The sequence below is a fragment of the Tyto alba genome, unplaced genomic scaffold (genome assembly GCF_018691265.1).
Source record: "Tyto alba isolate M040663 unplaced genomic scaffold, T.alba_DEE_v4.0 Super-Scaffold_18, whole genome shotgun sequence".
Lineage (NCBI taxonomy): Eukaryota > Metazoa > Chordata > Aves > Strigiformes > Tytonidae > Tyto > Tyto alba.
In genome coordinates this window covers 31,817,213-31,841,672 of record NW_024881280.1, presented here as the reverse complement: position 1 = coordinate 31,841,672, position 24,460 = coordinate 31,817,213, and the positions used below count along the sequence as shown (strand labels likewise).

Sequence of the window (24,460 nt, the reverse complement as noted above, 5' to 3'; positions counted from 1 at the left end):
AATAGAAGATGATTAATAACACACAGCAATGGTGCTCTGAGACAACGGATCAGGATGCATTTGCAGCTACCCAGTGTGCTTTAACACCTTCTGTTTTGCCTGCTAAAACATGGATACTGGAGTTCTCCACGACTGTGAAAATTTATCCAAGTACCTACCATTACAATTGGCTGAAAAAAAAAAATTACCGATTCCAACATATGAACCAGAATATCTCGATAAGAACTGCAGATAAGGAAAAGGCCAGGATAGCTTTGAGCAGTGTTAAGGTTACAGTGAACATTTTAAGAGCGAGGGCAGAGGGAGATCTGAAATCAGCCCCCTCTCTCTCCTAAGGTAATCCTTTATGAGACCGTGATAAGGAAAAAGTGTGGAAGTGATGATGATGCTTCACTGCAAAAAATAAGAATACTGCAAGCTTGAAATGTTTTTCAGCCTAGCATCGCCAACTGCTCTATCAGTAAGAGTTAACTGAGCCTTAAAAGAGCCTTGTGAGGTAGGAAATTACAGTCATTCTTTACAAGAAGGAGGAAGAAAGCACAAGGCAAGGATGTGCTCAGTCATTATCGTAGCGATATAGGCACAAATTCATCACAGTGGCACCACTCTCTAGGGAAGGCAGAACATAAAAGTCCTGGTGTGCTCTGAGGAAGAAGGAGAATGAAGCTCCTGCAAAGTGAAGAATGTCAAACAGTTTACAGACATGTAAACTCATTCAGTGAAACAAGCAAGAGCACACGGGTCCCAGGTCATCCTGAATAGGAAAGGAGGAAATGGCACGTGAAGACATAAGGCATTCAAAGGCTAAGGAAAGAGGGCAAGGGCATTTGGAGCAGTCTCTAATTTTTCATCATGTAGTATATTTGCATGCCTCCACGCACACAAAACCCTTATCTCTGTGCCAACGATGCAGCAAGTTTAGAGTACTAGTAGGAAGTTATAAATTAGCATACTTCTATTTATTTACCTTTTAACTGCAAAGCAAAAACCTACAGAAAGCACCTCACTAGGCTACATGGAGCCTTCTGTGAGCAAAGAACCAGCAGTCAACCTAGTTCCCAAATTCTTTCACCAACTTAAGAGGTATCAAGAAGGATTACTGCACTCAGCCATTACTTTGGGACTCTACTACCATCATTTCAACAACAGGCAACGAGAAATAGCTGCAAAAAGTAGTAAGTGCCTTCACCTACTTGTGCTATGCCAGCAATAAAGGCATTAAAGCAGGTCGAAACGCGCATTTTTTTGTGGTGCAATCATGAAGCATCCTTCCTGCTGATCATAACCAAGCAGGACGTACAGATGGCGCTTGACTGTGTTGAAAGCTTTGGCGCTGCTGATGTCCGACTCGGCGCTGCTCTCGTCCTTTGCCATGAACTTCATTAGCACAGTAATGAGCTGGTGGACAGTCTGGTGATCAATCCCGGCATCCTCTGGCAGCAGGTCTTTTATTGTATTATCATTCTCTGGGGAGGGTTGTCCTATCGGCACAAGAAAGGTTTTGATATGAGACACTGGGTAAGGCTGTAAACAACAACCAGAAATTTTTTTGCAGAGCTCGCGGCTCCATTTCTGCTCACATCCACATGGTGAAGTCACAGGAGATAGGCATGCCTTTCCGAGGGCATTGCTCCTCCTTGCCTCTGGCTCAACAGCACAGTAACACCTACTGTGTACACTGAACACCATCTCTCAGCTTTCCCCCGTTTAAGGGAGCTGCTTATCTTCCCATCCCAGTGCATTTCTGCCAAACTGAGTGTTATTCTTCCTTCACATCGATGCATTTAAAGGAGAATCAAACCCCACTGCCACCAGTTTTTCACCTGGCATAGTTTTCGGTCTTTCCTCAGCAAACATTAGTGGACATTAGTCTTTCCCAGTGGAGGATGTACAAAATGGCAAAGGCAGGAGATAAGGAAAATTCTACCAAATGATGATTAAACAAAAAAATTAAGACTTCCCCTTTTAGCACTGAGTCCGTATTGCTCTCAAATAACTTGAGCCAAAACACAGGCACTACAATTCATTAGGTTTTGGGACACTACGTATTATGTCAGAACTTTGATGACTTTTTGCCAGAGAGGAAGCCTAAGACTCGGTTCATAAACCATATAATATATGGAAATGTAAATTTAAAAATATTTTACAAAAAATTAAGATTTTAGGAAGAAATCATAAATACTGCACAAGAGGAGAAGGATGGTCATTTGTCTCCTAGCTTCCAAAGCATCTGTGGTCATTTTGAACTATATTATCAGACTTTTCTTCATATCAGTCGTTACTAGCTACATGCAAATTTTTATATATACATGGTGGAAACTTAATTTGAAGCTTAGGTGAACAATTATCTGAGCCATCTAATAAGACCACAATGGCTAACAATGCCTGCTGTGACACTGACACTTCTTATGCTACAAGTTTCTCTCAGCCCAGTATATAGCAGGTTAGGGGTACCATTAAACCAAGAACAAGCATTCACTGATACATCTGTTCATTGCACCATCATTTCACTTGCTCCTTCTATGAGCCTGCGACAACCTGCACATGTGTTCTGTAAGGAACTGGCTGATTTCCAGTTCTCACCGGGCTAGTATGACAGGGCTATATACTGCTAATTCAGAGCCTCTCCTAGTCCATTTCGCAGCTTAGTCAGCACCCACACTGGCAAGGTATTTACCTTTCAGCTGACCACTCCATACGCTGATCTTTTCTGACTCTGAATTTCTGCCTGCTGGAAATACTGCAAGTCTTGAAGAAGGAATGTGAAAAGCTCTGAATCTGAGATTTTTCACTTCCAAATGGTCAGTCTGCGCAGGACTCAGAGCAAGAACCATCAGTAGTCACAATTATTTAGGGATTACGTGGACCTTGCTGAGCTAGCTATCCTACAGATGCCTGACAGAAGGGTAACATCTTCACTAAATGTCGGTAAATATAAGGGAGTCAAGATGTCTATAAGCAAACAGAGGAGACAAGTGTAATTTACAGTACTGACAACCGAAAGCCTTCCATCCGCTGCCTCTAAAACCTGAAGGTCAGGGAACAGGCTGAATACAGGTGACCCGTGGGCCAGCCTGCTAAAGATTTACTTGTTCCAGTGGGCACTGAAACACAGGAAGGTGGGGCACCGCCGGCATAGCTGACTGCCTCTGAATAACCTTCTCCCAGCCCCAAAGTGCTATTTACAGCTGGGGGCCATTTTCAGTACAGATCCAGAGAAAAATTCAACTTACACCTTTTGGAACCATGCTGCGATGTGAGTCACTGTGCCTTTTAGACCACTTGCATAAACTCATCTCACAAGTCAGCAAGAAAGCCAGTGCTAGTACCTTCCTTTTCCTTCTCCATCAAAACACACCCCCCCTTGACAAACCCACCTGGTGTTTGCTCTGGTGTTCCTCCAAGAGCTGGAGCAGACTGCTCATGTCTGGTCAAGCTCACAGCTTAAAACAAAGAAAACAAAAAAAAACAAGAGAGCAACTCTGTTTAAAAAGGCAGTACTGACATCTTACACTTCAGCATATATTCAGTGCTAGCATACTTAAGTTTATTTACTCATGCACTGTTCTCAGGCAGTGAGTGTAACCATTTGAAACATGTCACTTCTGTGCCCTACAGGTTTTGTGCACCATGTTCTGTAACTAGTTTTCTCCACTGTTCGTTTTTGCTGGTACAGGAGTCACCACACAGGAGCCACTATGCAGGATCAGAAATTGGTCAAGAAGGATTACCTAAAAGTCCCAAAGGTGGTGTTTGTTTTGGAGAAAATAAATTACCTTTTAACTTAACAGCTAACCAGCACCCAGGTTTGAACATTTTATCAGTTCCTATTATATGGGCAGGAGCAATGTGAGAGGTTCAATTTGAATATAAAGACTAATCCATGCTTGTAAAATTCTCTAAATGAGAATGGGTAAGCTTTATTTCTGCTTGGAAAGATACCTCTACAGCGCTCCATACAGGACTAGGGTTTTCCAGCACTTAGGACCTCCTATACAAGCTGGCAGGAAGGATGTGTTCAACGGACATTGTTTTCTTAACAAAATAATTCTAACGATATCCACAAGCTCATTTGAGATACTAACAGATGTTTTTAAGATGTCTAGTATATGCTGCACACACTGATTAATAGTTACAATTAATAAGTAAGTAACAGAGGAATTTTTCTGTAAACTCTGTATCTATTTTAGACAAAACTACTGTGTATTAGCCACAAATGAAAATTAAGATCTATCCACAAACTAGTCTAGGAGCATTTTGTTCTGGCATTTTAAACAAACACAGCACAGACATAATGTTTGTCTGTGTTCTTTGTCTAACTCACTGACTTGTCATTATCTGAATAATGCTCAAATCAGTCAAAAGCCTAAGCTTGCTATCCCAATCGGAAAAATATTGACAATTCCGATGTGTACCCAGCAATAGGATACGATCCTAAGGGAGAAGATACAGGTGTGTCACAAAAATATAAATAGATACTCAACGAATTTTGGTGGTTAAGGTTTCTGGAAGGGAGAGCGCTCTCTTTGACTCCACTGGTCCCTTCACACTGTCCCTCAGGGAACGCACACTCTTCTGACGATTACGTGCGAAACGAGCCCTCTTGATCTTCCACATTGCTGCATCACTGAGGTTGGCGACATTTGTCCGGACAGCAGTGATAGCTTTGCAAATGCAATTGACCAAGTTAGGATTCATTCCACAGCATGGCGAGGCCCTAATGCTGCCGAGTGCCAACTGCAACTGGGCCCCGGGTCCCACTCAAGTCAAGAAAGCTTCCTATGGGCTCAAGGGGTCCATCCGCAAGGTACTCATTTGCATGCTCTTGTTCTGAAAGCTGTAAAACCCCAAATGGCATAACTGTGTTTAAAAACTAGGTTGCTATCTTCTTCCTTTAGAGGTTGGACAAAGACAGGTTCTTGAAATCAAAACCTGAATTTCAGGCTAAGGGAATATGAGCTGCCCTCTACTTAAAAAGGCAGAAATCTCACGAGTATGGATGACGTTTAGTGCACCCATACCCAAACGTGGTCCCTAGTTTTGCCTCACTGCCCTCCTGTCCTGCCTGCACCTATCGTCCTGGATTTGAACAGCGCCTCCAAAAACCTGTGAGTGTGAGTATGCATTTACAGGGGTGTTACCAGCAGTATTGCTGCATGGCTTAACGGCGTCACCAATACTTTTCTATACTCATGTCTACAGTGCATTCAAACCCTTTGAGTTTAATTATCTGAGCGATTAAAGCCAGTGAGCCCATGCTTTGCACCAATCATGTCTTTGAAAAAGCAAAGAGAAAAGTTAAAAAGAAACTTGAAAAGTATCTTTTGTATACTTTATATCACTCCCAAATATTCCTATTTAAAGATATGACCCTACACTTGCAGCCAGAGGTGCTAGAGACTAGTGCCAAGATTCCCTCCTCAGGCCACAGCAGCAGTTCCCAGCTTTGAGTCAAGCTACTTACATATGGAGAAGAAAATACGTCTGCAGTTCCACCTTTCTCCTGTATGGATGCAGCAGCAGCACCTGAGCTTTTTTAGGTACTGGGCTCCGTGCAAGTGTAGGAGGGGGCATTAGGCTGCTGAGGGAGCACATGCTGTCCAAACAGCTGTCCCCACCTCCTCCAAGCAAAATCAGACAGAAACAGATCTGCCTCACGGGCCACCACTAGAAGTTTTCAATTCCTCAGCTTGTTAAACAATCATGCCCAAATTATTTTTTAGTCCCCCCCCTAGTGAATGGAAGAAGACATGATATCCCATGAAGAAACAACCTATGAACAGGACAAACATGTACGAACATTTGTCACTGCAGGAATAGTTAACCGAGCACTGGCCCCAAAAGTCCATGTACCTCTTGTGCTCTGCCCCATACATTCGTGTGGGTTTTGAGGGTCACACAGCTCCTAGGGCTGTCTTTGTACAGACCACTACAGAACAGGCTCAGGCGTGGCCTAGGCCTCACAGAACAGCAGTGTTGACAGCATAACATCTACAAAAGAACAAGTGGGCTAACGTAGGTTGCAGCTGATCATAGAACCAGACGGCATTTACAACCAAGGCTTGCAATCACATCCTAGCAAGAGAAAAACATGATGCCCAAAAGGTGTGACAGAATATCGCCTCGTCTGTATTCGGGCAGTCAAAAAAAGCTCACTTCAAATTGTTCTCTTTTGGCCTGAAAGAGTACTTCATTTCAGAGAGTTTATATAGGCAGGACCTACATCTCGCTCAGAGCCTTACAGGCAGCTGAAATTCCAGAAGCTGATAAAAATTGATCAGATTGATTTGGACTCTGCTTACTTGTTGGGAAAGGGAATTCTTTGTTGCAGTCCAGATGAAGCTGTGCTTCCAGAGACAGGGTCTCAAAGCGATTCACAAAGAACTCCCAGCTCAAAGCTGGAATATCCGCTTTTAGAAAATGAAGTAGCAAAAGCTTACTAAGGATTGTGGGCCTGTCCTTGACAACTGTGTCAAACTGGAAATCAAGGCAGAGGCAGAGACCCTACAGAAGAATGAAAAAAAAAAAAAAAAAAAAAAAAGAACACAGAGCTGAGATGTGAAAACTTTAAGCATTTTTAAAGCAAAGTGAGGTCAAAGTTCACAGCTTGTCCTGTTAATTAGTACAGGATAAAGGTTTGGCTCTTTTTTCCTACCAAGTCCTTTAAATCAGAACTAACGCTACTGATATCAATGGAAAAGTAAGGTAAGCAATGAACATTATTTTGGACTGTCGAATTTGCTAAGATTTTGAGGAATACAAAGGTACAGGCAAAGTTCTGTGCTACTGCACATTTGGTATACAATATCAAAGTATTCTCTTCACACACCCCTGCCTGAGAAAAAGCTTATATTTAGGCAACTGAATCAAGCCCTTAATTACAAAAGAATCAATCACCAAGCCCAAACAGAGGAAGAAAGATTATGTAGCAAAGTGTATCAGAAGTACTTTGCCTCAAAATGCTTCTGTGTTTTATTTGCACTAGAATTTTGGGTGTAGTGTCAAGAATTACATTTGAGAACAAAACCCACACGTTAAATAGGAAAGTGCCGTATACTGGTCACAGCCTCAGTGAATTCAAGTTCTCTGGAAACTACGTTGAAAAACGCACTATATGGAATAAGAGTAGCAAGTATTCACAGCTTTTTAAAGGCAGTAACAATAACTTTATAAAATACATATTCATTCTCTTCTCCAGAGAATTAGAACTGAATTGCGCACTATGAGATTTTTATTTTTTTAATCTTGCTTGTATAAGTAGGCTCTGATCGACTCTCATATCTGCTCACATTTAATCACGAGGATTCTGATTGTCAGGGTCTCTCACATGCTTAAAGTTACATGCCTAAGTAAATCCTGAAAAGATTAAGGCCATGTTTGGTTTTGCTTTTCTGTCAGCTCAGCAGTGTCATAAGACTTAGAGATTTTTTTTTTTTTTTTTTTACATTGAAAAACATCAGTAAATTTTACAATCATAAACATTTACAGCCTTACTATGACAGCAGTTCAAATGCAATAGTAATCCTTTGCGGTCATCACAGTTTTTACAGTTGGACTCTTTTCCAACCTAAATGATTCTATGATTCTAAGTCGGGGCCAGGGCAGCATCATTTCCCTTGGGTATTTTGTACCTATGTCAATTACTGAGAACCATGAGACTTGCCTAAAGAGGTATTAGCAGTGACCGTGATGTCGTACACCTGCGCCACTCTGAACTTCATGTGAAAACCCAGATTCCTGTTTGAATGTAATTTTTCCCTTGGAATGAACCTACCTGTAAAGCTGGCCTCTTTATGGTGTCAAGTAACAGCCCAGCTCTTGTAGCCACTGCTGGGTTGACATCTTCCACAGCAGTCAGGAAACAGCAGAATGCATGAGCCAAGGAGTACTTCAGTAGGTGGTTTTTAGTCACAGAGTGAATATCCAAAAATCTGCACAACACAGCCACCTTCTCCACTGTAGCAGCCGTGCCCCCAGACAAAGAAATTTTGCATATTAATTTAGGCAATAGCTTCTTTGTGTGTCCTGACTAATATACCTCTCCTAGAAATACGCACATCTGAGAAAGTAACAACAAAAAATAGCTGGCAAGTGTTGTAATTTTGATCTTACTTTGATTATCCAAAATGTTTCATGTTCTCCTTTATTTTACTGCATTGCTGTGCTATAGTTTTGCACCGGATGATCTCCAAAACCCCCCAAAGCAGCAAAAAGATAATCATCCATTACAAGTCTCCTCAGTTAGAGTAGAGAAAGCTCTACCTCTTCAGTGAAGCAACAAGGAGAAAATCGTGTACATTTCTCAGGCCTACCTGCTTCAAATCTCATCTTCCAATCTTTGCTGTTGAAATTGCTGTTTATGATTGTCCAGAAAATGTCAGCTCCATGGGGAAGCGAAAGTGCATGAAGAAGAAGCGGGACTGCCAGTGAAGAAAGTTGAGAGAATTCAGACTTCACAACTCCCCATAAGCTGGAAAGACCAAAAAGAGCAAGCCTGCTTATAAAAACACTCCCTTGACATCCTTTCTTCTAAATGTCTACACTGTATTGGAGAGAAGGTACTTTTCATTAAAATCTCTATAAGCCATCCTGGGCGTTTATGTGAATACTACAGAGTTGCTGGTAGGAGAACAGAGCTACTTGCAAATCTTCAATTACAACAGTTTTTCATGAAAATCGAGGTTCAGATGTTCCTCTACATTGAAACACTTCAGATTTTGCAAATTTGCCTAACTCAAGGCACAATTGCCATGGAACATAATCTGTGCTACAAATTAGCATTTCAGCACGACCAGCTTCAACGCATAAGCCACGTGAACTGTCTTGGCACCACAAATGACTAAGATGTTGGGTGTTCACAATTTGCTGGTATTTAGATTCAGGACAGATTCTCTAGTCCGCTAAAACCCTACGGTCTCAGGAGATGCTCAATGAAATTGATACAGAGCAGCTGTAAGCCCTGATGAACACACTATTTCAGAACATCACATGCTGATGTTTATTCAGAGAGTTTTCTGCCGAAGTCCCTTTCTCCAAAGAGAATCTTAAAATGCACAGATTTCATTGTGAAAATGAAAAAACTTCCTCTCTCTCTTAAAAATAAGGTGCAATAGCGTTGTTCTCTCAGTTTTAATGCTAAAGCCCTATAAGCTGTGTGCCTGCCTCTACATCATCCTTTATTTTGTAGAGTCAGGGAAGATACCTCAGTCTCAGACAGTGCTTTTCTTCAATATGAGAAACTCTGACTCCCTGCAAAACAAGTGGTGCATAAGTAGTCACGATGGACAACATAGGGTACCTTGGTTTCATTTGCAACTTCTTAATTAACCTGTGCAATGTGCCCTTACACACTTACTTAACCTTTCTACACTTTCCTACCACCCTCTGTTAATTTTCATACTAAACCTGGAAATTCTTTGATGCCAACAACTGTACATTTGGAGAACCAATGAAGTGTGAAGACAAAATACGCAATAAAAGCCTACCTTGCAATCAGCATGTGATCTTGAATATAGGCGAGAAATTGTGGATGGTCCTTTCTTGCTATGTATAGGCACTCCCCATGAAGACACAGGATCTTCAGACAGTTCAGCATGTTAAAAAGAATGTCTGGTTCTTCAAACCTTGACATTTCCTGTGTAAGCAGATGTACTACCCTCAACACAATGATACCACTTAACCAAAAAATTCGAACTGATCAAACAAGTAATCAATGTTACCTGCAGTATAGTGTATATGAGCCTCAAGGTAACTGGAAGTTGCTGATAACAAAATTTTCTTTCTGTGTCATTCTTTATCGCTGTTAAAAATGTAAGTTACATAAAATGTTGTTAAAGTGCTCTTGTCTGTGCATTCAAAATGAAACTAAACAATATCAAAGTGATGACAGATAAATTAATTCTAGCCACAGTAATGCTGCAGTCAGTAAAGTTACAACAGCACGGAATTTGACATGAAATGTTTTTGCTACTTTATAAGTTCAAAAAGCCAAGATTTCTTCTAACATTTTTTTGAGATAGTCACACTTGCTATCAACATAAAGACAGAATCCCTATTTAATTAATGTGCTGAAAGAATTAAATGCATGAGAAAGAAGTGTGCATTGTTGGACCTGAAAGACTGCTTCATAAGCTTGCATTCTGTATGAGTAGGAGTGTTTCCTTTAAAGCCATACTGAAATACTCAACCTTTTCACACTACACGCACCAGCGTTTTCCATGGTTTCTGTGTGATTTCCTGGGTTTTCTCCATGTTTTGGTGCCACTTTGTCTTCCTCTTCTCCTTCAGTTCCTATAATAAACTCAGGTCTAGTATACAGAAGACTGTCCTCGAGGTTATCCGTGGGCTCCTTTAAGAATTTAAGAAGTTAAATTCGTTTCTTGATGTTATCTAAATACACGAGGCCATATCCTGCCGTTTAAGTTACACTTGGGGTGATAAGCTGAGCTCAAATGAGACAGACACTGTCTAGTTCCATGTACACTTGTGCATTTAAATCACCTGCATATCTAAAATTCTGTACCAGCAAATGCATACTGACAAGAAGGGTGTTTCAAACCCGGATTTAAGCGATAACACTTAACAGGAACTGTATATCCATACTGGAGCCAAGGTGGATCCAATCACAGGGCCGTGGTTTCACCAAACTTGTCATCCTTGCTTCAGGGGAGTAACAGGCAGAAGCAGGGCATGTTTCCTACACCACTGCAGAGTTCCAGGCTTAGAGGCAGGAGCTACCTCAATCACTTTTACATTGAGAAAAGGAGCAGGCTGGGGTTACTTCTGCCTGTGGCCAGGAGCTCAGGATTACAGGTTGCCATTGTGACCTGTATGTTATAAATCACGTGGTAGGTCCTAGGAATGGTACCGAGCACCAGCACTCAAAAGACTTCACCACTTGTTACATTTTGGTTGGGGTGAGAATTGGAACTTTAAGGGCATGAGATGATTTTTACAGCACAAGTTACTGAATACCATGCGCACGATACCCACAATTAGCATACACATCCAGATTCTGAATCTTTTGCAAATCAAAAGGCATCACCATGCCCACAACCGAAAAAAAATTACTAGCAAACGTCCCGACACTACCATGCTATGGTAAATGAGCACTCAGACTAAGGGGAACGATGCTGTCTTCTGAACTATCAGATGGAAAAGTTATATGCAACAGACATACAGCTTAAAATAAATACATCGCAGGTAATGTTTCAATTCTTCTGCAGAGCTACAGAGGACTTCAATGTATCTGTGTCTGGTAAAGTTGGACACTCAACCTGAAGTATATTCGTGTTTTCAACAGTGCTCAATATTGTCAACAATCAAGCACCAACGAAGGCTTGTTCACTTGACAACTGATTCAATCAAAATCTTTAAGAATTTCAAAATATCCACCCAGCTTTTAAAAGGGGATGAAAAGCACTAAGTATTAACATTTCATATTTTATTTAAGACCCAGTATCACAGGAGTGCCCTTCCAAAGTGAAACACTACTTCAATGTTGTTGGGGGAAGAGTTCACACTGGATGAATATTGTCATCATCTCTGGGTTCTTTGAATCAGTTCAAACTTAGGAACTTTCGCAGTTTAATGGCACTTTGCTTTAACCTCCCAAGTCCTCCGTGCCAAAGGTCAGCATAGCTTTGCTCCCTTGTGCACAATGTACTGAGAAAAATGAAGGGGAGGAGTTTCAGCACATCAATAACATAGGCCCTTCCCTGCTCTACTTACCACAAGCCTGATTTCTTCTTTTGGAGCAAGCTGTTCCAGCAGCTCAAAACCAAGCTGGTAACACAGAATGCTGGACTGACACAGACCACATTCGACTGCTTTTTCATCTTTCTGACAGGTGTGAGAACCCCCCCAGGGGGCCTGGAACACATTGTTTATGATGGATATTATATCTTTTGAAATGCTGTTCTCTAAGCCCAAAGTGACACCATCATCCTGGAGTTCCATCTGAAAGAGAGTAAAAAGAGTAAGGATTTATTATTTATTTAAAAGCCCAAACTCAAACAGCTAGAGTAAACAGACCATTTCAAGCACCGGATCCATGAATTTTACCTGGAGACGGTTATCACAAAACACCTGGCGTTGGATTCACAATGTACAAATTTAGCTATCCAAAAAAAAAAAAATGCATCTAAGCCTATCAACAAGCCTCTGCTTCTAGTCTGTAGAAATAAACCTACCTCCAAGGAGAAGCTGCTTTCGCTCGTATGAGCTAACTAACATGAATGTGGAGGTACCTAACTTCTCTTCATTGAACACGAATCTGTAACTCCTATATGGGTAAAGGCAGCTGTAGAGGGATTTAAATGTCAGCCCCTTAGTAGAAAGGGGCTCGATACAAGATTCAAGGAGAACCAGAAGTGACTACAGAACTTCAGTGTCCCCTAAATGTGGGTGATTTTCTTCTGCAAGTACCTGCTTCAAGATGAGATCAAACATCAGAATGAAGCAATTAAGATTCATTTCATCATCTTCACAGTCAAAATCAATTGTCTTTCCACTGGGGTGTCCAAAGTTCTTGAAAGGGCTGTGAAAAGGACTGCGTACTGGACTCCGAAATGGGCTCTGGAACGGGCTTGGGAAAGGACTCAGCATGTTGTGCTGAACTCTGCGCCCAGGGTCAGAAGCGACACTTACCTGAAGACATAAAGAACCAACATGTTCAAATGACTGTTATGCATTTAAGCAATCTCATTCTACACGAAACCGCAGAAAACGGCAAGAACTTTGACAGCCTTACTATTCCCTTCTGTACTTTGTTGCAAAAGGTGTGCGTGTCCCTTAACACCATTAAATGATAAAACATGATAGAAGTACGGGAATCGTATTCTGCTCAGACATATACGTTCTCTTAAGCTAAGTGGCTGACATCCATTACCTTATTCCTACTAAGGAGGAGTTTTAACACCATAAACCAAACAGAAAATTGTTGCAGGCAGTAAAGCAGCCATCAGGTTACAACGATCTGCTCCATGACCCAGCGACACGAACTTCGATAGTAGGAGGCTACCTCAAGAGAACGGTGTAAGGAAGTCTAGAGCAAGGATACAGGTAGATGGAAGTGAACTAGACACAACTGTAACAAGATGGGCATGTCTACAATGCTTTATGTCCACACCACAGCAGACAACCTAGAACACTCTGAGAACCTCTAAGTGTTGCAGGGAGATACACAGTCAGATGACACGAGGTCTGTTTTTTGGCCAGCTATGGTCTGGAACACCAGACAGTAAGCTTGACCGTTTTTTTTGCTGCTTAGTTTAGACATGGTCATCTGCTAGGTGTGGGAGTGCTCTCTGCCAAGCTACAGCAGACAACAGGCAGACCACTTGTAAGGAATCATCAACTGCCTAGATGCTGTAGTTCCTTAAATCTAAAGATATGACCTTTCAAGCACTCTTGTTCCTACTGTACTTGAAGCACTTCATCCGAGACCACAGGGAAGCGAGTCACATCAGTCCAAGTATGTGTAGTGCCTACAGATTTGTACATGTTTTCTTCCAGATCATAAGCCTCCTGACAGGAAACTTTAGGTCAATTTTTGCATCTCTCGGATGGGGGGAAAAAAAATGCAGGGAAACAGAAATAAATTCTGCTCTGTCACCCTTCCAAAACATACCTAGGCCTACCAAATTTGTACTAGAATACAAAACCTCACTCTGGGTGACCAGCTGTCCATAACAACTTGTTGTTGATGGTTATTAATAGAAAGTACAGAAAATTTAAATGGTTGGGAAAGATACAAGAACACTCCAAATATATCCCAAACAAATCAGTTCACTAAGGAAAAACTGCACAGTTTTTCTGTAGTTCCTATCTGCATTATCTTTACACTGACCACGTGATAAGTGATATTAATTGAAAAAGTCATGCCGATTTTCTTTCGTTTTCAAAATTTATAGTGTTTTCAATCAAATGCTGTCATATTGAAAGCTGACTTTTTAAAGTCTTCGCATGAATTCTATTAGGAAAACTGTTCTAAGCAAGAAAATAAGCAGGAGAAATAAGTTACCCTCCGAGCTGCAAGATTTCCCGCCAGTTCACTGACTCTTGATTTTTTTTGATTTGCTAACTCTTTTACAGAATTAACTCCGTCAGAAAACATGCTGATTAGTAACTGAAGAGGAACAACAATGTCTAGTTCAGATAGCACCTGAGGAAAGACAACAAATAAAAAAAGCATGAGTTTCAAGTTTGATCAAAAATGCCAGCTACTTTAAAAGCATCTTTATCATATGATCCTCAGTTCAGCAAGTTCCACACCTTTCATTCTGGTATTCAATGAGGTGAGCTGCAAGCTAAGATTTCTGTTAGAATCAGGGCAAATGAGAACTGGCAAAAAAAGGGTATTTTCAAAATATTTGTTGGCATCTGCTTGGTGCGCCTCGAGATCAGTTTTATGCACAAACACACAGGGATGTGGTGTTGTTCCACAAAAGTATTTATGTAAACCAAAAGTATTACCAATACTTGGATGAATAACTGTTTACTGTACTGATTATTACTTAAAACTGAAATCCTGTATTTACTGTAAGAATCCAATCAGAATGGTAGCCTACAGGCGTCAACATAGTAACAGGATGGTTATCTGCAAATCACTGAGGGAATATTCATCATCTGTTTTGTCACTAACACTCAGACAAATACGACGTCATTGGTACTTGTCATTAACTATTATTAGATGAAGAAAAATTGAAAAAAAAAATCATACTTTACTTGAAAATGCTGTATACCTGAAAATTGCTACAGTCATCAGGTAAACCGGTGTTTGCAGACGCTTAATCAAAATAACCCTCAGCAGAAAAGAAGTGATAATGAAGAATACAAGCATTATTCTGAGGTGCTGTGGAAAATTTTAAACCCTTCTGAATTCACTGCCCCCCAGCTGACATGATTGTCCCTGTAGCTTTTGAATATGAACACTGGGTGAATGCCAGCCTTGTGGGCAAATATAGCACAAAAGGACCAGAGCAGCAGAAAGCCTGGTGGGTACAGCCCTAGTCCAATTCAATTCTTCGTATGTGGGAACAACTACAGCTGCTTCTGGAGCCTGGAATTAATTTGGGAATCTACAAACCAAATTCTGTGGAGGCTAAAAACTACTGCTGGCAAAACGTCAGACAGCTGAATGGCCCTAAAGACACAACTGACATTCAAAGGTAAAAGGAATTTCCAGGCTCCCATTATATTGCCCATGATGGGCTAGTAATATAAAGTTTCCCAGGATCTGTCTACCAACCATCCTTACACTGGGGCTAAGCAAAGCGCAGAAAGGTTCCATGATCCTTGGAAAAGTGGCTTCTTTCCCCACCTCCCCTCTTTTTTTTCCAAAATCATAAGCTGTTTCAGCATGACTCATCAAGAGAGGACACTTACATGCAGCCAAAGCAATGCTTGCTCTTGCACAGAGGATGGATACCCTGTGAATCGACAGCTAATGAAACCAAACATCTCCTCCATGGAGAAAGGGAGAGGGCAAAGTTCAGTGTCAAACATTTTGCTGAAAAGTAGAACAAAAATATAGCTCACTGAGTTACCATGGCATACACTGTGTGAGATGTAACAGAAAAATGGTAGAAAAGCAGTCTCACTACCAGCACTGTTGATGCTTCTGTAACCCCTGCCTGCACCCTCACCCTCCACGGGAGTTGAGCTACACTGCTGATACCACCTGCCCTGAGTGCACCAGGTCATCTCCGAATTTGGTGACTCACCGTAAGAATTTACATCACATCTCATATCATGCCCAGTTTAATTTGATAGCAGTATCTTTTTTAACATCCAGTGTAAAAATCTGAAAATTTCTCATCTAACCACTCCACCCCTATTCCATGTTTACACTTTAAAAGTCTACATCAATACCCACAAATACAAACTAGCAGTCGGTTTCAGAGACTCTTCATCAGTTAAAACACAATGGCAAAGGCGTACACCAGACATGAAATTACAACTCGACAGCCACCATTCTTATTCTGGTGTTTTCTTTGTTCAGCAGGGGAAGATATTAGCTAAATCAACACAGATCATCACTCTTTCAGTGCTAGCGCTACTAATCCCCACCATTTCTTATCAACAGCTGTCCAGGAGGAGAAAAACGCTTCTTCCACCATGTTGCACATTTTCAGTGGCTTCCTGCCTTGCTCACAGCAAAGAGGCATCCATGTAGTTGGCTCTTGATACAGATTCAAGGATATCAGGAGCAATAAAAGGAAACTTTTCCAAAGCTGGAGTGCTTTATTCTAAATATCAGTCATTAAAAAATTCAGAAGCATTCACTCACTACTGTCTATTGCACACAGGCATTTTTACTTGTTGTCACCATCTTACTGTGCTAAAACCAACAATCAACATATGTAAGAACCATTCTATTGTTGCATATGTCTACATACCTCAACACTTCCCGGAACTCTTTCAGTTGATTATCAGGCACTTCCGTCCTTATAGCTTCCAACCACTCTGGCATGATGCATTCCCACACCGGCTGGTTTATCACATTGTATGGAATCAAGCAAAGGATTCGATTCAGCCCTTCTTTTAATTGGGTCACAGCACTGCAGGATTTGTCCCAGTATCCACCAACCTGTGGGTATTTTCAGGAATCATACTGATGAGCAATACTTCCTAGTCCCGGTAACTTGCCCAGCGCCATAATTTTGCTCAGTGTGTTGCAGCCAGGAAATTGTGGGGGGTGATCATCAGTACCTTCCAGCCCGAATTTTGAATTCGGCCATGGGGACTGCATTGGTTTTTTTTTCTTCTCCAGTTTGACCCACAGCACACAAAAGCACTGCCTAAGATTTAGATGAAGTTTGCTCGCTTCCAGGCCATGACGCAGAGTAAACCTTACAGCTCTCAACAAGGGACAGATTTGTTTGGTCAAACTTGCACCTTCAATTATTTGCTCTGGACAACTTGCTACAGTGCTGGGTCTTTATTGTGAAAAATTTGGTCTGTGCCAGATGTTCTTTTGTGGTTGGTTGTTTTGGGGTTTTTTGAGGGAAGGTTCTAAGTGATGGAAGCCAAAAAATACAATTCTAAGTAAAAAAGTAACTGGCCTACAGAGATTAATTATTCTAACTGACCTCGGCTCACATCTGCTGCTCCTGACTAATGGCTCTAGAGATGCCTGCTGTTTTGGCAGCAACTACTGGTAATCTCAGCCAACAAACTATTTTTTCTCCATTCATTACAGCTAATTTCATGGCTGTTTGTCTTCATGTTCTAGTGAACCCTTGCAAATCTGGCAAGTTGTCAGTGTAGTCTTAAGTACTGTAGTGGAGGTAGAAAACTCAAAAAAGGGGCTGGATCTAAGACAAGAGAAAGATCTGTAACAGATTACACCAGGAGGTTCAGTCCTTCCTTTCCCCTTTAGCCTCAAAGCCCTGATCTCTTTTCTTCAGTTCTAACATTCAATGCATCCATTCACCTCTCAAATTCCCTCAGCTGTCCCCCACTCACGCCATAGCCAGGCGTATCTTCCCAGCAATGGTTCAGAGTAAGACACACACACATATGCTGGTCTGCACACATACAGCAAATCACACATATTAGGTCATGAAAAAAACCACAGATGCACACTTCACACCTGATGATGTAATACATTACATCAAGTCTTTACAGCCCTTCCTAGTCTAGCCACTTAATTTTTAGGAAATAAAACCAACATGTCCTCTGGACATTTTACATGAGGAGGCCACAAAATTAAAGCCTTGCAAAAGCACATGTGGTATAGTTCGCAGTGATAAATGAGGAAAAAGTCTTAAATCTCTCATAAATGTAAAGTTACTATTTTCATGCTGATGTTTCATTGTCTATAGAGGAGTATTCACATGCCTGACTTTGTTGCCTGTCTTCACTGTCTAGGTTAAGTGGCAAGTTGTGCTTCATAATTAATGGACAGAAAGGAAGGCTCTTTCTAGAAGCAATTCCAGCAACACTCTCACTTACGCACTCTGAATGACTTTACAGACAAGTCTCTTTCTCTCCATCAGCAGTAAGGTGAACCATGGTAGACCAGTCTCTTATCTGAGTCACTTCAATTAGGTATCTGAAGCTACATGGCATCAGTATGGCCAGAGTTCCTTTTAGCTACAACATGTGTGATTTCATGAACCTTAATTCAGAGCTGAAGAGATGAAGTATGCAGAGAACAGAGAAAAATTGGTAAAGCAGACAAGTAAAGGACAGGCTTCTATCTGGGAGCAGACAAATGATACCTTTTACTAAAGACAAGCTTGGGTGCTTCAGCAGCTTAATGGCAACAAGCAGCTATACAGAACCTACAGGACCTTTCAACAGCTACAGTATTCTTCCAACCTGTCTCCACATTATTGTTAATAATCCCCATGCTCTAACACAGTAAAACTAAAAATGCTATGAAAAGGAAAAACTCCTGAACTCCACTTCTCCCTCAACCACTGAGATTTCTTTTGCCTTGACAGAACTGGGGAAGAAATGGTCATTATGCTGAAGACTTTAATCTCTGTGGTAAATAAAGGAACACTCGGGTAAATTATTCTTACCCTGGCAAACTCCATTGGTTTGGGAAGGAGGCACATAACCATGACATCAAACCGAACATCACAAACAGTCTTCAACCACTTCGTAACAAACTGGGGTTTGAGTTTTTCAACCAGGCTACCAACTTCATCATCCATCATGTACGCTGTGGAGTGAAACCACTGGAATACCATGCTAACCAGCCTTGCTAAACTCTCTGTGGGTGTATTCTCACTGGGAGTGCAAAGGCTTACCTGAAAGACAGAAACACAAATCAAGTTTGATTTCTAGAATTATAGGCAGCAAATTGTTCACCTGCTGTATTTTACATATTCTCAGAGATATGAGGATACAGATTACACAGAAGACAAATAAGCTGATCAGTTTTAAGTAGAGTTTGGCACAGGACAATTAACAAAACATTACCAAATCAAAAAATAACTATAAGAGGGAAAAAAAAAACCAAGCACTGAATACAGAATGCTTTGACAAACCAAACATTTCGCTTTGAACTTGAAAATTACTTTTCATTTCAAAAGGTAACATAATGCCTGGTAAAATATATTATGCACATGTAAAATATGCAAGATAAAAAGACAAACCAAATGAAGAGTTTCAAAAAGTCTGAAAAAAGATGTCTACTTAATACATAAGTGATTTTTTTATTTGCAAAAGATTCCAAATTTGATTTTCTTGTCCTCAGTTGGGGTGGGAATATGAGTTTTAAATCCTTAAAAATTCTCACTTAATAATTAATATTCTTCTCCCCTTCTCCAAACTTTCTCTTGCTAAAACAATGTCTGCGCTGTAAAACTGTCCCAAACCCGAGACCAAGTCTACACCCCAGTTCACAGACCAGGCACACTGTAAGCCCCTAATTACCCCACATTTGAGCTCTTGGTATCTTCAGGGGACAAAGTCTCAAGTCAGGTTGCTACAATGAATCCAAAGAATGGAAAATAAGATGACAGGAGATTTAGGAAGCTCCTTTAATCACCTATCAGCTGTTTGTGGCCACTTCCTAGTAAAAGCTGTACTGTCAGCACTTGGCAGCCTGGAACCAGTGACTGCTGCCTCGCAGCAAGTGAACAAAGGAGAAACATTCACATCATTTCTGGGGAAACAGCTGGTGACAGCAGCAGAATAGACCAGAACCCATCTCACAAGCACTTTTCCTCCACGTTTTTTCTTGGGATGAGGCAGCTAACAACACCCTTGCCAATTCAAAGTGCAGCCTTCACTGTTCTACTTCATTACAGGTTGAAGTTAAGGCTTTTGCTTCTGGTGCCTGTCTCAGATGAGTGTTAACTCAAAGGCAGTATTAGCTAGCAGCCTTTTTAAATAGGAACTCTTGAGCTCTGTCCAGTTTCTAGATAAAAGGTATTCATTTTAGGAAAGAAAACAGCAACCCACCATTTCTCACAATCTGTGCTGTCATCTCTGCCAATACTCATTACAAAAAGATCAAGAGATTTTGTAAGAATAGAATGAAGTCAGTAAGCTCCCCCTCCTTACCACAGAAAGACAGACTCTCAATGTCAAGGATGAGGCATGTATAGCATAACAAAACCTGTTCTGTTTTCACTTCAATTCTACTTCTGGAAATGCAGGCCTTCAGTCTTTACAAAACATCATTTGAAACAGAATAGATGAATACGGCACAATTAAAAAAATAAATAAATAAAAAGCTTTAACTCTAAAACAACGTTAAACAACAAAACCCACAAGATATCAGCAGAATATAAAGTTTACTCATGTAGTCCCTTGAAAGAGCAGAGCAGCTTTGTTGGCATTATGGGATTCTAGACCTGCCACCCTGCTGTCCCTACCACTGTTCAGATGACGGATGAGGGGCCCTATGTTCTCCTCAGTCACCCAGTGACAAGTGGGGAAGAGAGCTTATGAGCTCATGGTGAACTGGAAAGAGCCTGAGAAGAATTCTCCTTAAGGACAACTGCAGAATCCAATTTCTGAGGATCTGTGAGGCTCCAGCCTGGCCTGCTCATGAACTAGCCAGCAGCAGCCCTGCTATTTTGGAATAATCTCTGCTAGCTACCGTGAGGGGTAAAACCAGCAGGGCTTTATTCCATCAACCCACATCAGGTGAATTAGCTGGAGTACAACGACTGGGACTGATCCAGCTAGACCAATCTGAAGGCAGGAAGGAAAATCAGCCCAACGAGAATCCTCCAGCCTATCCAGAGGTAAAAGAGAAAGCTGAGTTTCCAGAGAGTAATGTTGAAAGATTGAATGTGAAAGATCTTTAGGGGGATTGACTTCCAAGGTTAAAAATAATGGCACTCAGCAGGGGGCACTTGTCAGCAGAAGATGATAGAACATCAGAAGTCAACAAAAAACCCTGAGTGAATAATTCTGCTATACACTCTGTACAGGACTCGGAGGCACTCAGCAGCTCCAGGCAAACTAGTTCTGAAATCTCCAAATCTGACAACTTCACAGAACTCCTTCTTTTCGCTTACAAATCAGAAAAGTATCCAACTAAATCCAAGGAGTGGAAAAAGAGATAAAATTGAAGCTTCAGGAAGAAAAGGGGAGGGAAGCAAGAAGAATGAGAGAACAAGAATTTCTCACCAAGAACCAGATTCCAAACTGGCTCAGGAGGCGTTGGTCATGCTTGTCATCATCTTTATTATCAAAGTCTGTGTTGTCCAGGGAGTGATGGGAAGAGGAGAGGCCCATCTGCCTCCTGCGGTTGAGTTCATACTCCCTCTGCTCAGCATGAAACTCTGCTTCCTTCAGCAAGCTATAAAACAGGTTTGTGGTCAGTGAATGCAGCTTTCCTGCACTGGAGACAACTTTCTGATCAAGAGTAACCAGAGGTTAAGGCATCTGATGTCATCATTTTCCTGAGAACAGTAATAAAATAACATCAAATTCTAGGATTCAAGGCTGACTTCTTCCACGAGGACGACACTCGCAGCTGATCAGTACCCTCCCCAAAGCAGGAGTTAAGCACCCCTGCTCTGAACTTGTCCTGGTGAAACGAAAATCAACCTGCACAAGATTTACAGGCAATATTTACATGAAAGCCTGATGCTGCTTTACGTATTGATGACTCATAAGCCACCAAATTACCTGATCACAGCTTCCACAGTACACACGAGCTCCTCTGCCCCACACTCCCGGGTGTTGATAGGGGGTGGTGAGGTCTGATAAAGATGGGTTTCTGCAGCTGCCCCAACTTCACTGCTGTGATGATTCGAATGGCATCTTTTGCAGTAGCGCACTGGCCTATTGCCATGGCGGCCGCAACAGCCCGCTGAGAAGCACGTGACAACAGCCCTTCTGACATGTGAGCTACAGTTCTGGAAAATAAAAACGATTTTATCAGGCCACAAGTACCAGGAAGTGAAACGGAAAACAGGGATAAGAGTCAGCACTGGGCAACTGGCTCAAGTGTTGGTCATTTCCAAACTCGCTATATATAAGCACAATCGTGTGCAAACTCCTGATGCCAAGTGGCACTGAACTTCCAGAAAGGTGAGCTCAGGCCTGAGTCCTGGGCCTGGACTTAACGTCACAATTGCTCTTTGTTTTGAGCAGACCAAACCAACGTTTAAGTCATCAACCTCAACTTTCTGGCTTGGAGCAACCTCTAAAATTTACAGGAGTCCTCCTAACACTTGCTTATACTTCAGAAGGTTTTTTTAAGTTACCTGTAGCAACAGGCAGATCCTTAGGAGTGTAATCAATGGTGCCACATCGGTTGATGTTACGTAAGGATCTGCCTTATCAGTAACCATCCAAGCCTCCAAAATATGCACTACCTTTATTTTTGCTACCTGGTAATCCAGCCCAACATAAAAATGTTTCTTTACCACATAAGATCTAGAATATGTCATACACTGTATTCCTCATTATTAAAATGTTATTAAAACACACTAGCTGGTATGTATCGCAAGCAGATTCTTTTTGTCAGTAATCGTTTTAGAGCCAAGCACTGAAGACTTTCAGTCTATGTATTTTTAAAAAAATATACAGTTTACAGAAGGATTTTTGTCCAACTTATGATCAATCCAAGACTTCGAGGAGATGAGAAGATATAAACACTTAGATTTAAAATTAATCTCTTGCTCTACGCTCTTCATAAGCAGAATTATAGAATAAAAACTGAGCTCAGGTACATAACTGTATTGCTTTACTAACTGTCACTTCAACAAAAAACTACAACTCAGATCAAACATCAGCAGTTTTAACAAAAAGAAACCTTGCTGCTGAATCATTCCCATTCACCAACAAATGCATTCATGGATAAATTGTGAAAACCGAGAATGGTACAAAAAAGGACACACCACGTAGTAATGGAATGACACTACACACAACAAGAAATCATGCCCCATCACACAAATGACTGTATCTTACCTTCTTCTGACATATAGCAGAAATTTCAGCTGTAAGGGGAAGGCATACAAAACATCAACACAGAATGACGATCCTTCAGTTTTACTATGGCAGCCATGGGAAAATGGACTTGCTGCAAGGAAGTCTCTGAGGCTAAACTTGTGTTTCCAGATATTACTGAAACCTCTAAGACTGCTGGACTGCAGGACACTGTACACTTAGGCCTACTGGATATTTCTACGCTGAAATGAAAAAAACAGCCTTGGTGCATTAAGTGGGGTGTGCTCTGCATCCCAACCGCCTTCTGCCTACATTTCTGCCTCACAGGCAGACCTGTAAAAGTACCCCTGTAGGCACGCTACGGTGGCACGCTGTGGGAGACATGGCTCAGATGTGCCTAGGCTGCCTGTGAAAGCCCACAGGATGAAAGATTAGTGAATATGGATGAACAATGCAGAAGCAGCCACTATGCCTGTGGCCCATACCTCCGTAGCAAAATGTTTGCAGATTCAACCTGTAAACAGTAGCTATTCAGTCTGTTGCCCTGGCAACATCTGATTCAATAAATATCAGTGGCTGAGTAAAAAGAAGTACTTCCCTTAAATAAATAAAACATTCTTAATCTGGATTAGATTTCACCTAAAAGGAGACAGCAAGAAAATCTCCACTGCCTAAGCATTTTAAGTTTGTAGAACAAAGAGAGAGGGAGTGGTTTTGTTCTGCCCTTGAAAGGGTTATTTTACAGAATATGTGACTGTCATTGTAAACCCAGGAAATCCTGATTAGTCGGTCAACAAGCTCAGTCTGCATTCTGGTAGATAATAAAACATCAGGCTCTCTCACTGGCCAAAGGACAACGATTGGATCAATGACTGGATCATTGAAAAATATTTTATGTCCTCTTCTGATGTCCTTTACAGCCTTGTCTTCATAGAACAGATTTTCAGAAGCTTGAAGAGCTTTCAAATCAGATATAGGTTACCAGAAAAACTAGCCCCTTTTTATTGCACACTGGTGTGGAACACAAGTACTTTAAAAAACTTGGCCCTAACTGTGGACACTTCAAGATTTGAAAATCTGTTCAACTGTCTCTGTTTCCTCACATATAAAGAGTTGCATACTATTTCAGATAGAAGAGGAGTCAAACTTAGGGACATTAAGCAGTATTAAGTACAAGCAAGCTACTTTAACATTCTTTAAAAATTCCTCTATAATAGAATGCAGAATTGCAAGTAGCACAGTATGTAGAAATATCAGTAAGCATCGAGTTCTGTCATTATGATTAGTTTGTACCTACCCTCAAAATACCTCTTACCTTGTGGTAGAAGAACATCAATCAACCATTCACTGTGATCCCTATAAAAATTATATATCTAATTAGCTTTCCATTTTTTATTTATATATGCATTTATTTTTGCACAGAGGAAATTCATCTAAATTAACACGGTAGGACTGACACTATTCTGACACTGCTTTTTTACAAATGTAGATTTATAAATTGCAGACCGCTTTACATTACCTCTCTTTGTGGTGTCTGTCTTATTGCTGATGTTGGTCCACTATATTCAAGGTTTTCAAAAAATTACTT

General features: G+C 41.1%; 1 protein-coding gene across 1 annotated transcript in view; it reads right to left on the bottom strand.

Annotated features, from left to right (window-relative positions):
- Nucleotides 1-24,460, bottom strand: part of UNC79 (unc-79 homolog, NALCN channel complex subunit) — a 111,469-nt gene that overhangs the window by 62,012 nt on the left and 24,997 nt on the right. Inside the window, 20 exon segments of the mRNA XM_042790924.1 lie at nucleotides 1,194-1,244; nucleotides 1,246-1,481; nucleotides 3,378-3,443; nucleotides 4,485-4,664; nucleotides 6,303-6,504; nucleotides 7,775-7,956; nucleotides 8,313-8,470; nucleotides 9,486-9,634; nucleotides 9,720-9,799; nucleotides 10,207-10,348; nucleotides 11,731-11,958; nucleotides 12,427-12,648; nucleotides 14,024-14,164; nucleotides 15,388-15,511; nucleotides 16,401-16,591; nucleotides 18,534-18,764; nucleotides 21,103-21,274; nucleotides 21,607-21,836; nucleotides 22,894-22,922; nucleotides 24,188-24,228. Coding sequence (XP_042646858.1) covers nucleotides 1,194-1,244; nucleotides 1,246-1,481; nucleotides 3,378-3,443; nucleotides 4,485-4,664; nucleotides 6,303-6,504; nucleotides 7,775-7,956; nucleotides 8,313-8,470; nucleotides 9,486-9,634; nucleotides 9,720-9,799; nucleotides 10,207-10,348; nucleotides 11,731-11,958; nucleotides 12,427-12,648; nucleotides 14,024-14,164; nucleotides 15,388-15,511; nucleotides 16,401-16,591; nucleotides 18,534-18,764; nucleotides 21,103-21,274; nucleotides 21,607-21,836; nucleotides 22,894-22,922; nucleotides 24,188-24,228 — 3,055 coding nt within the window.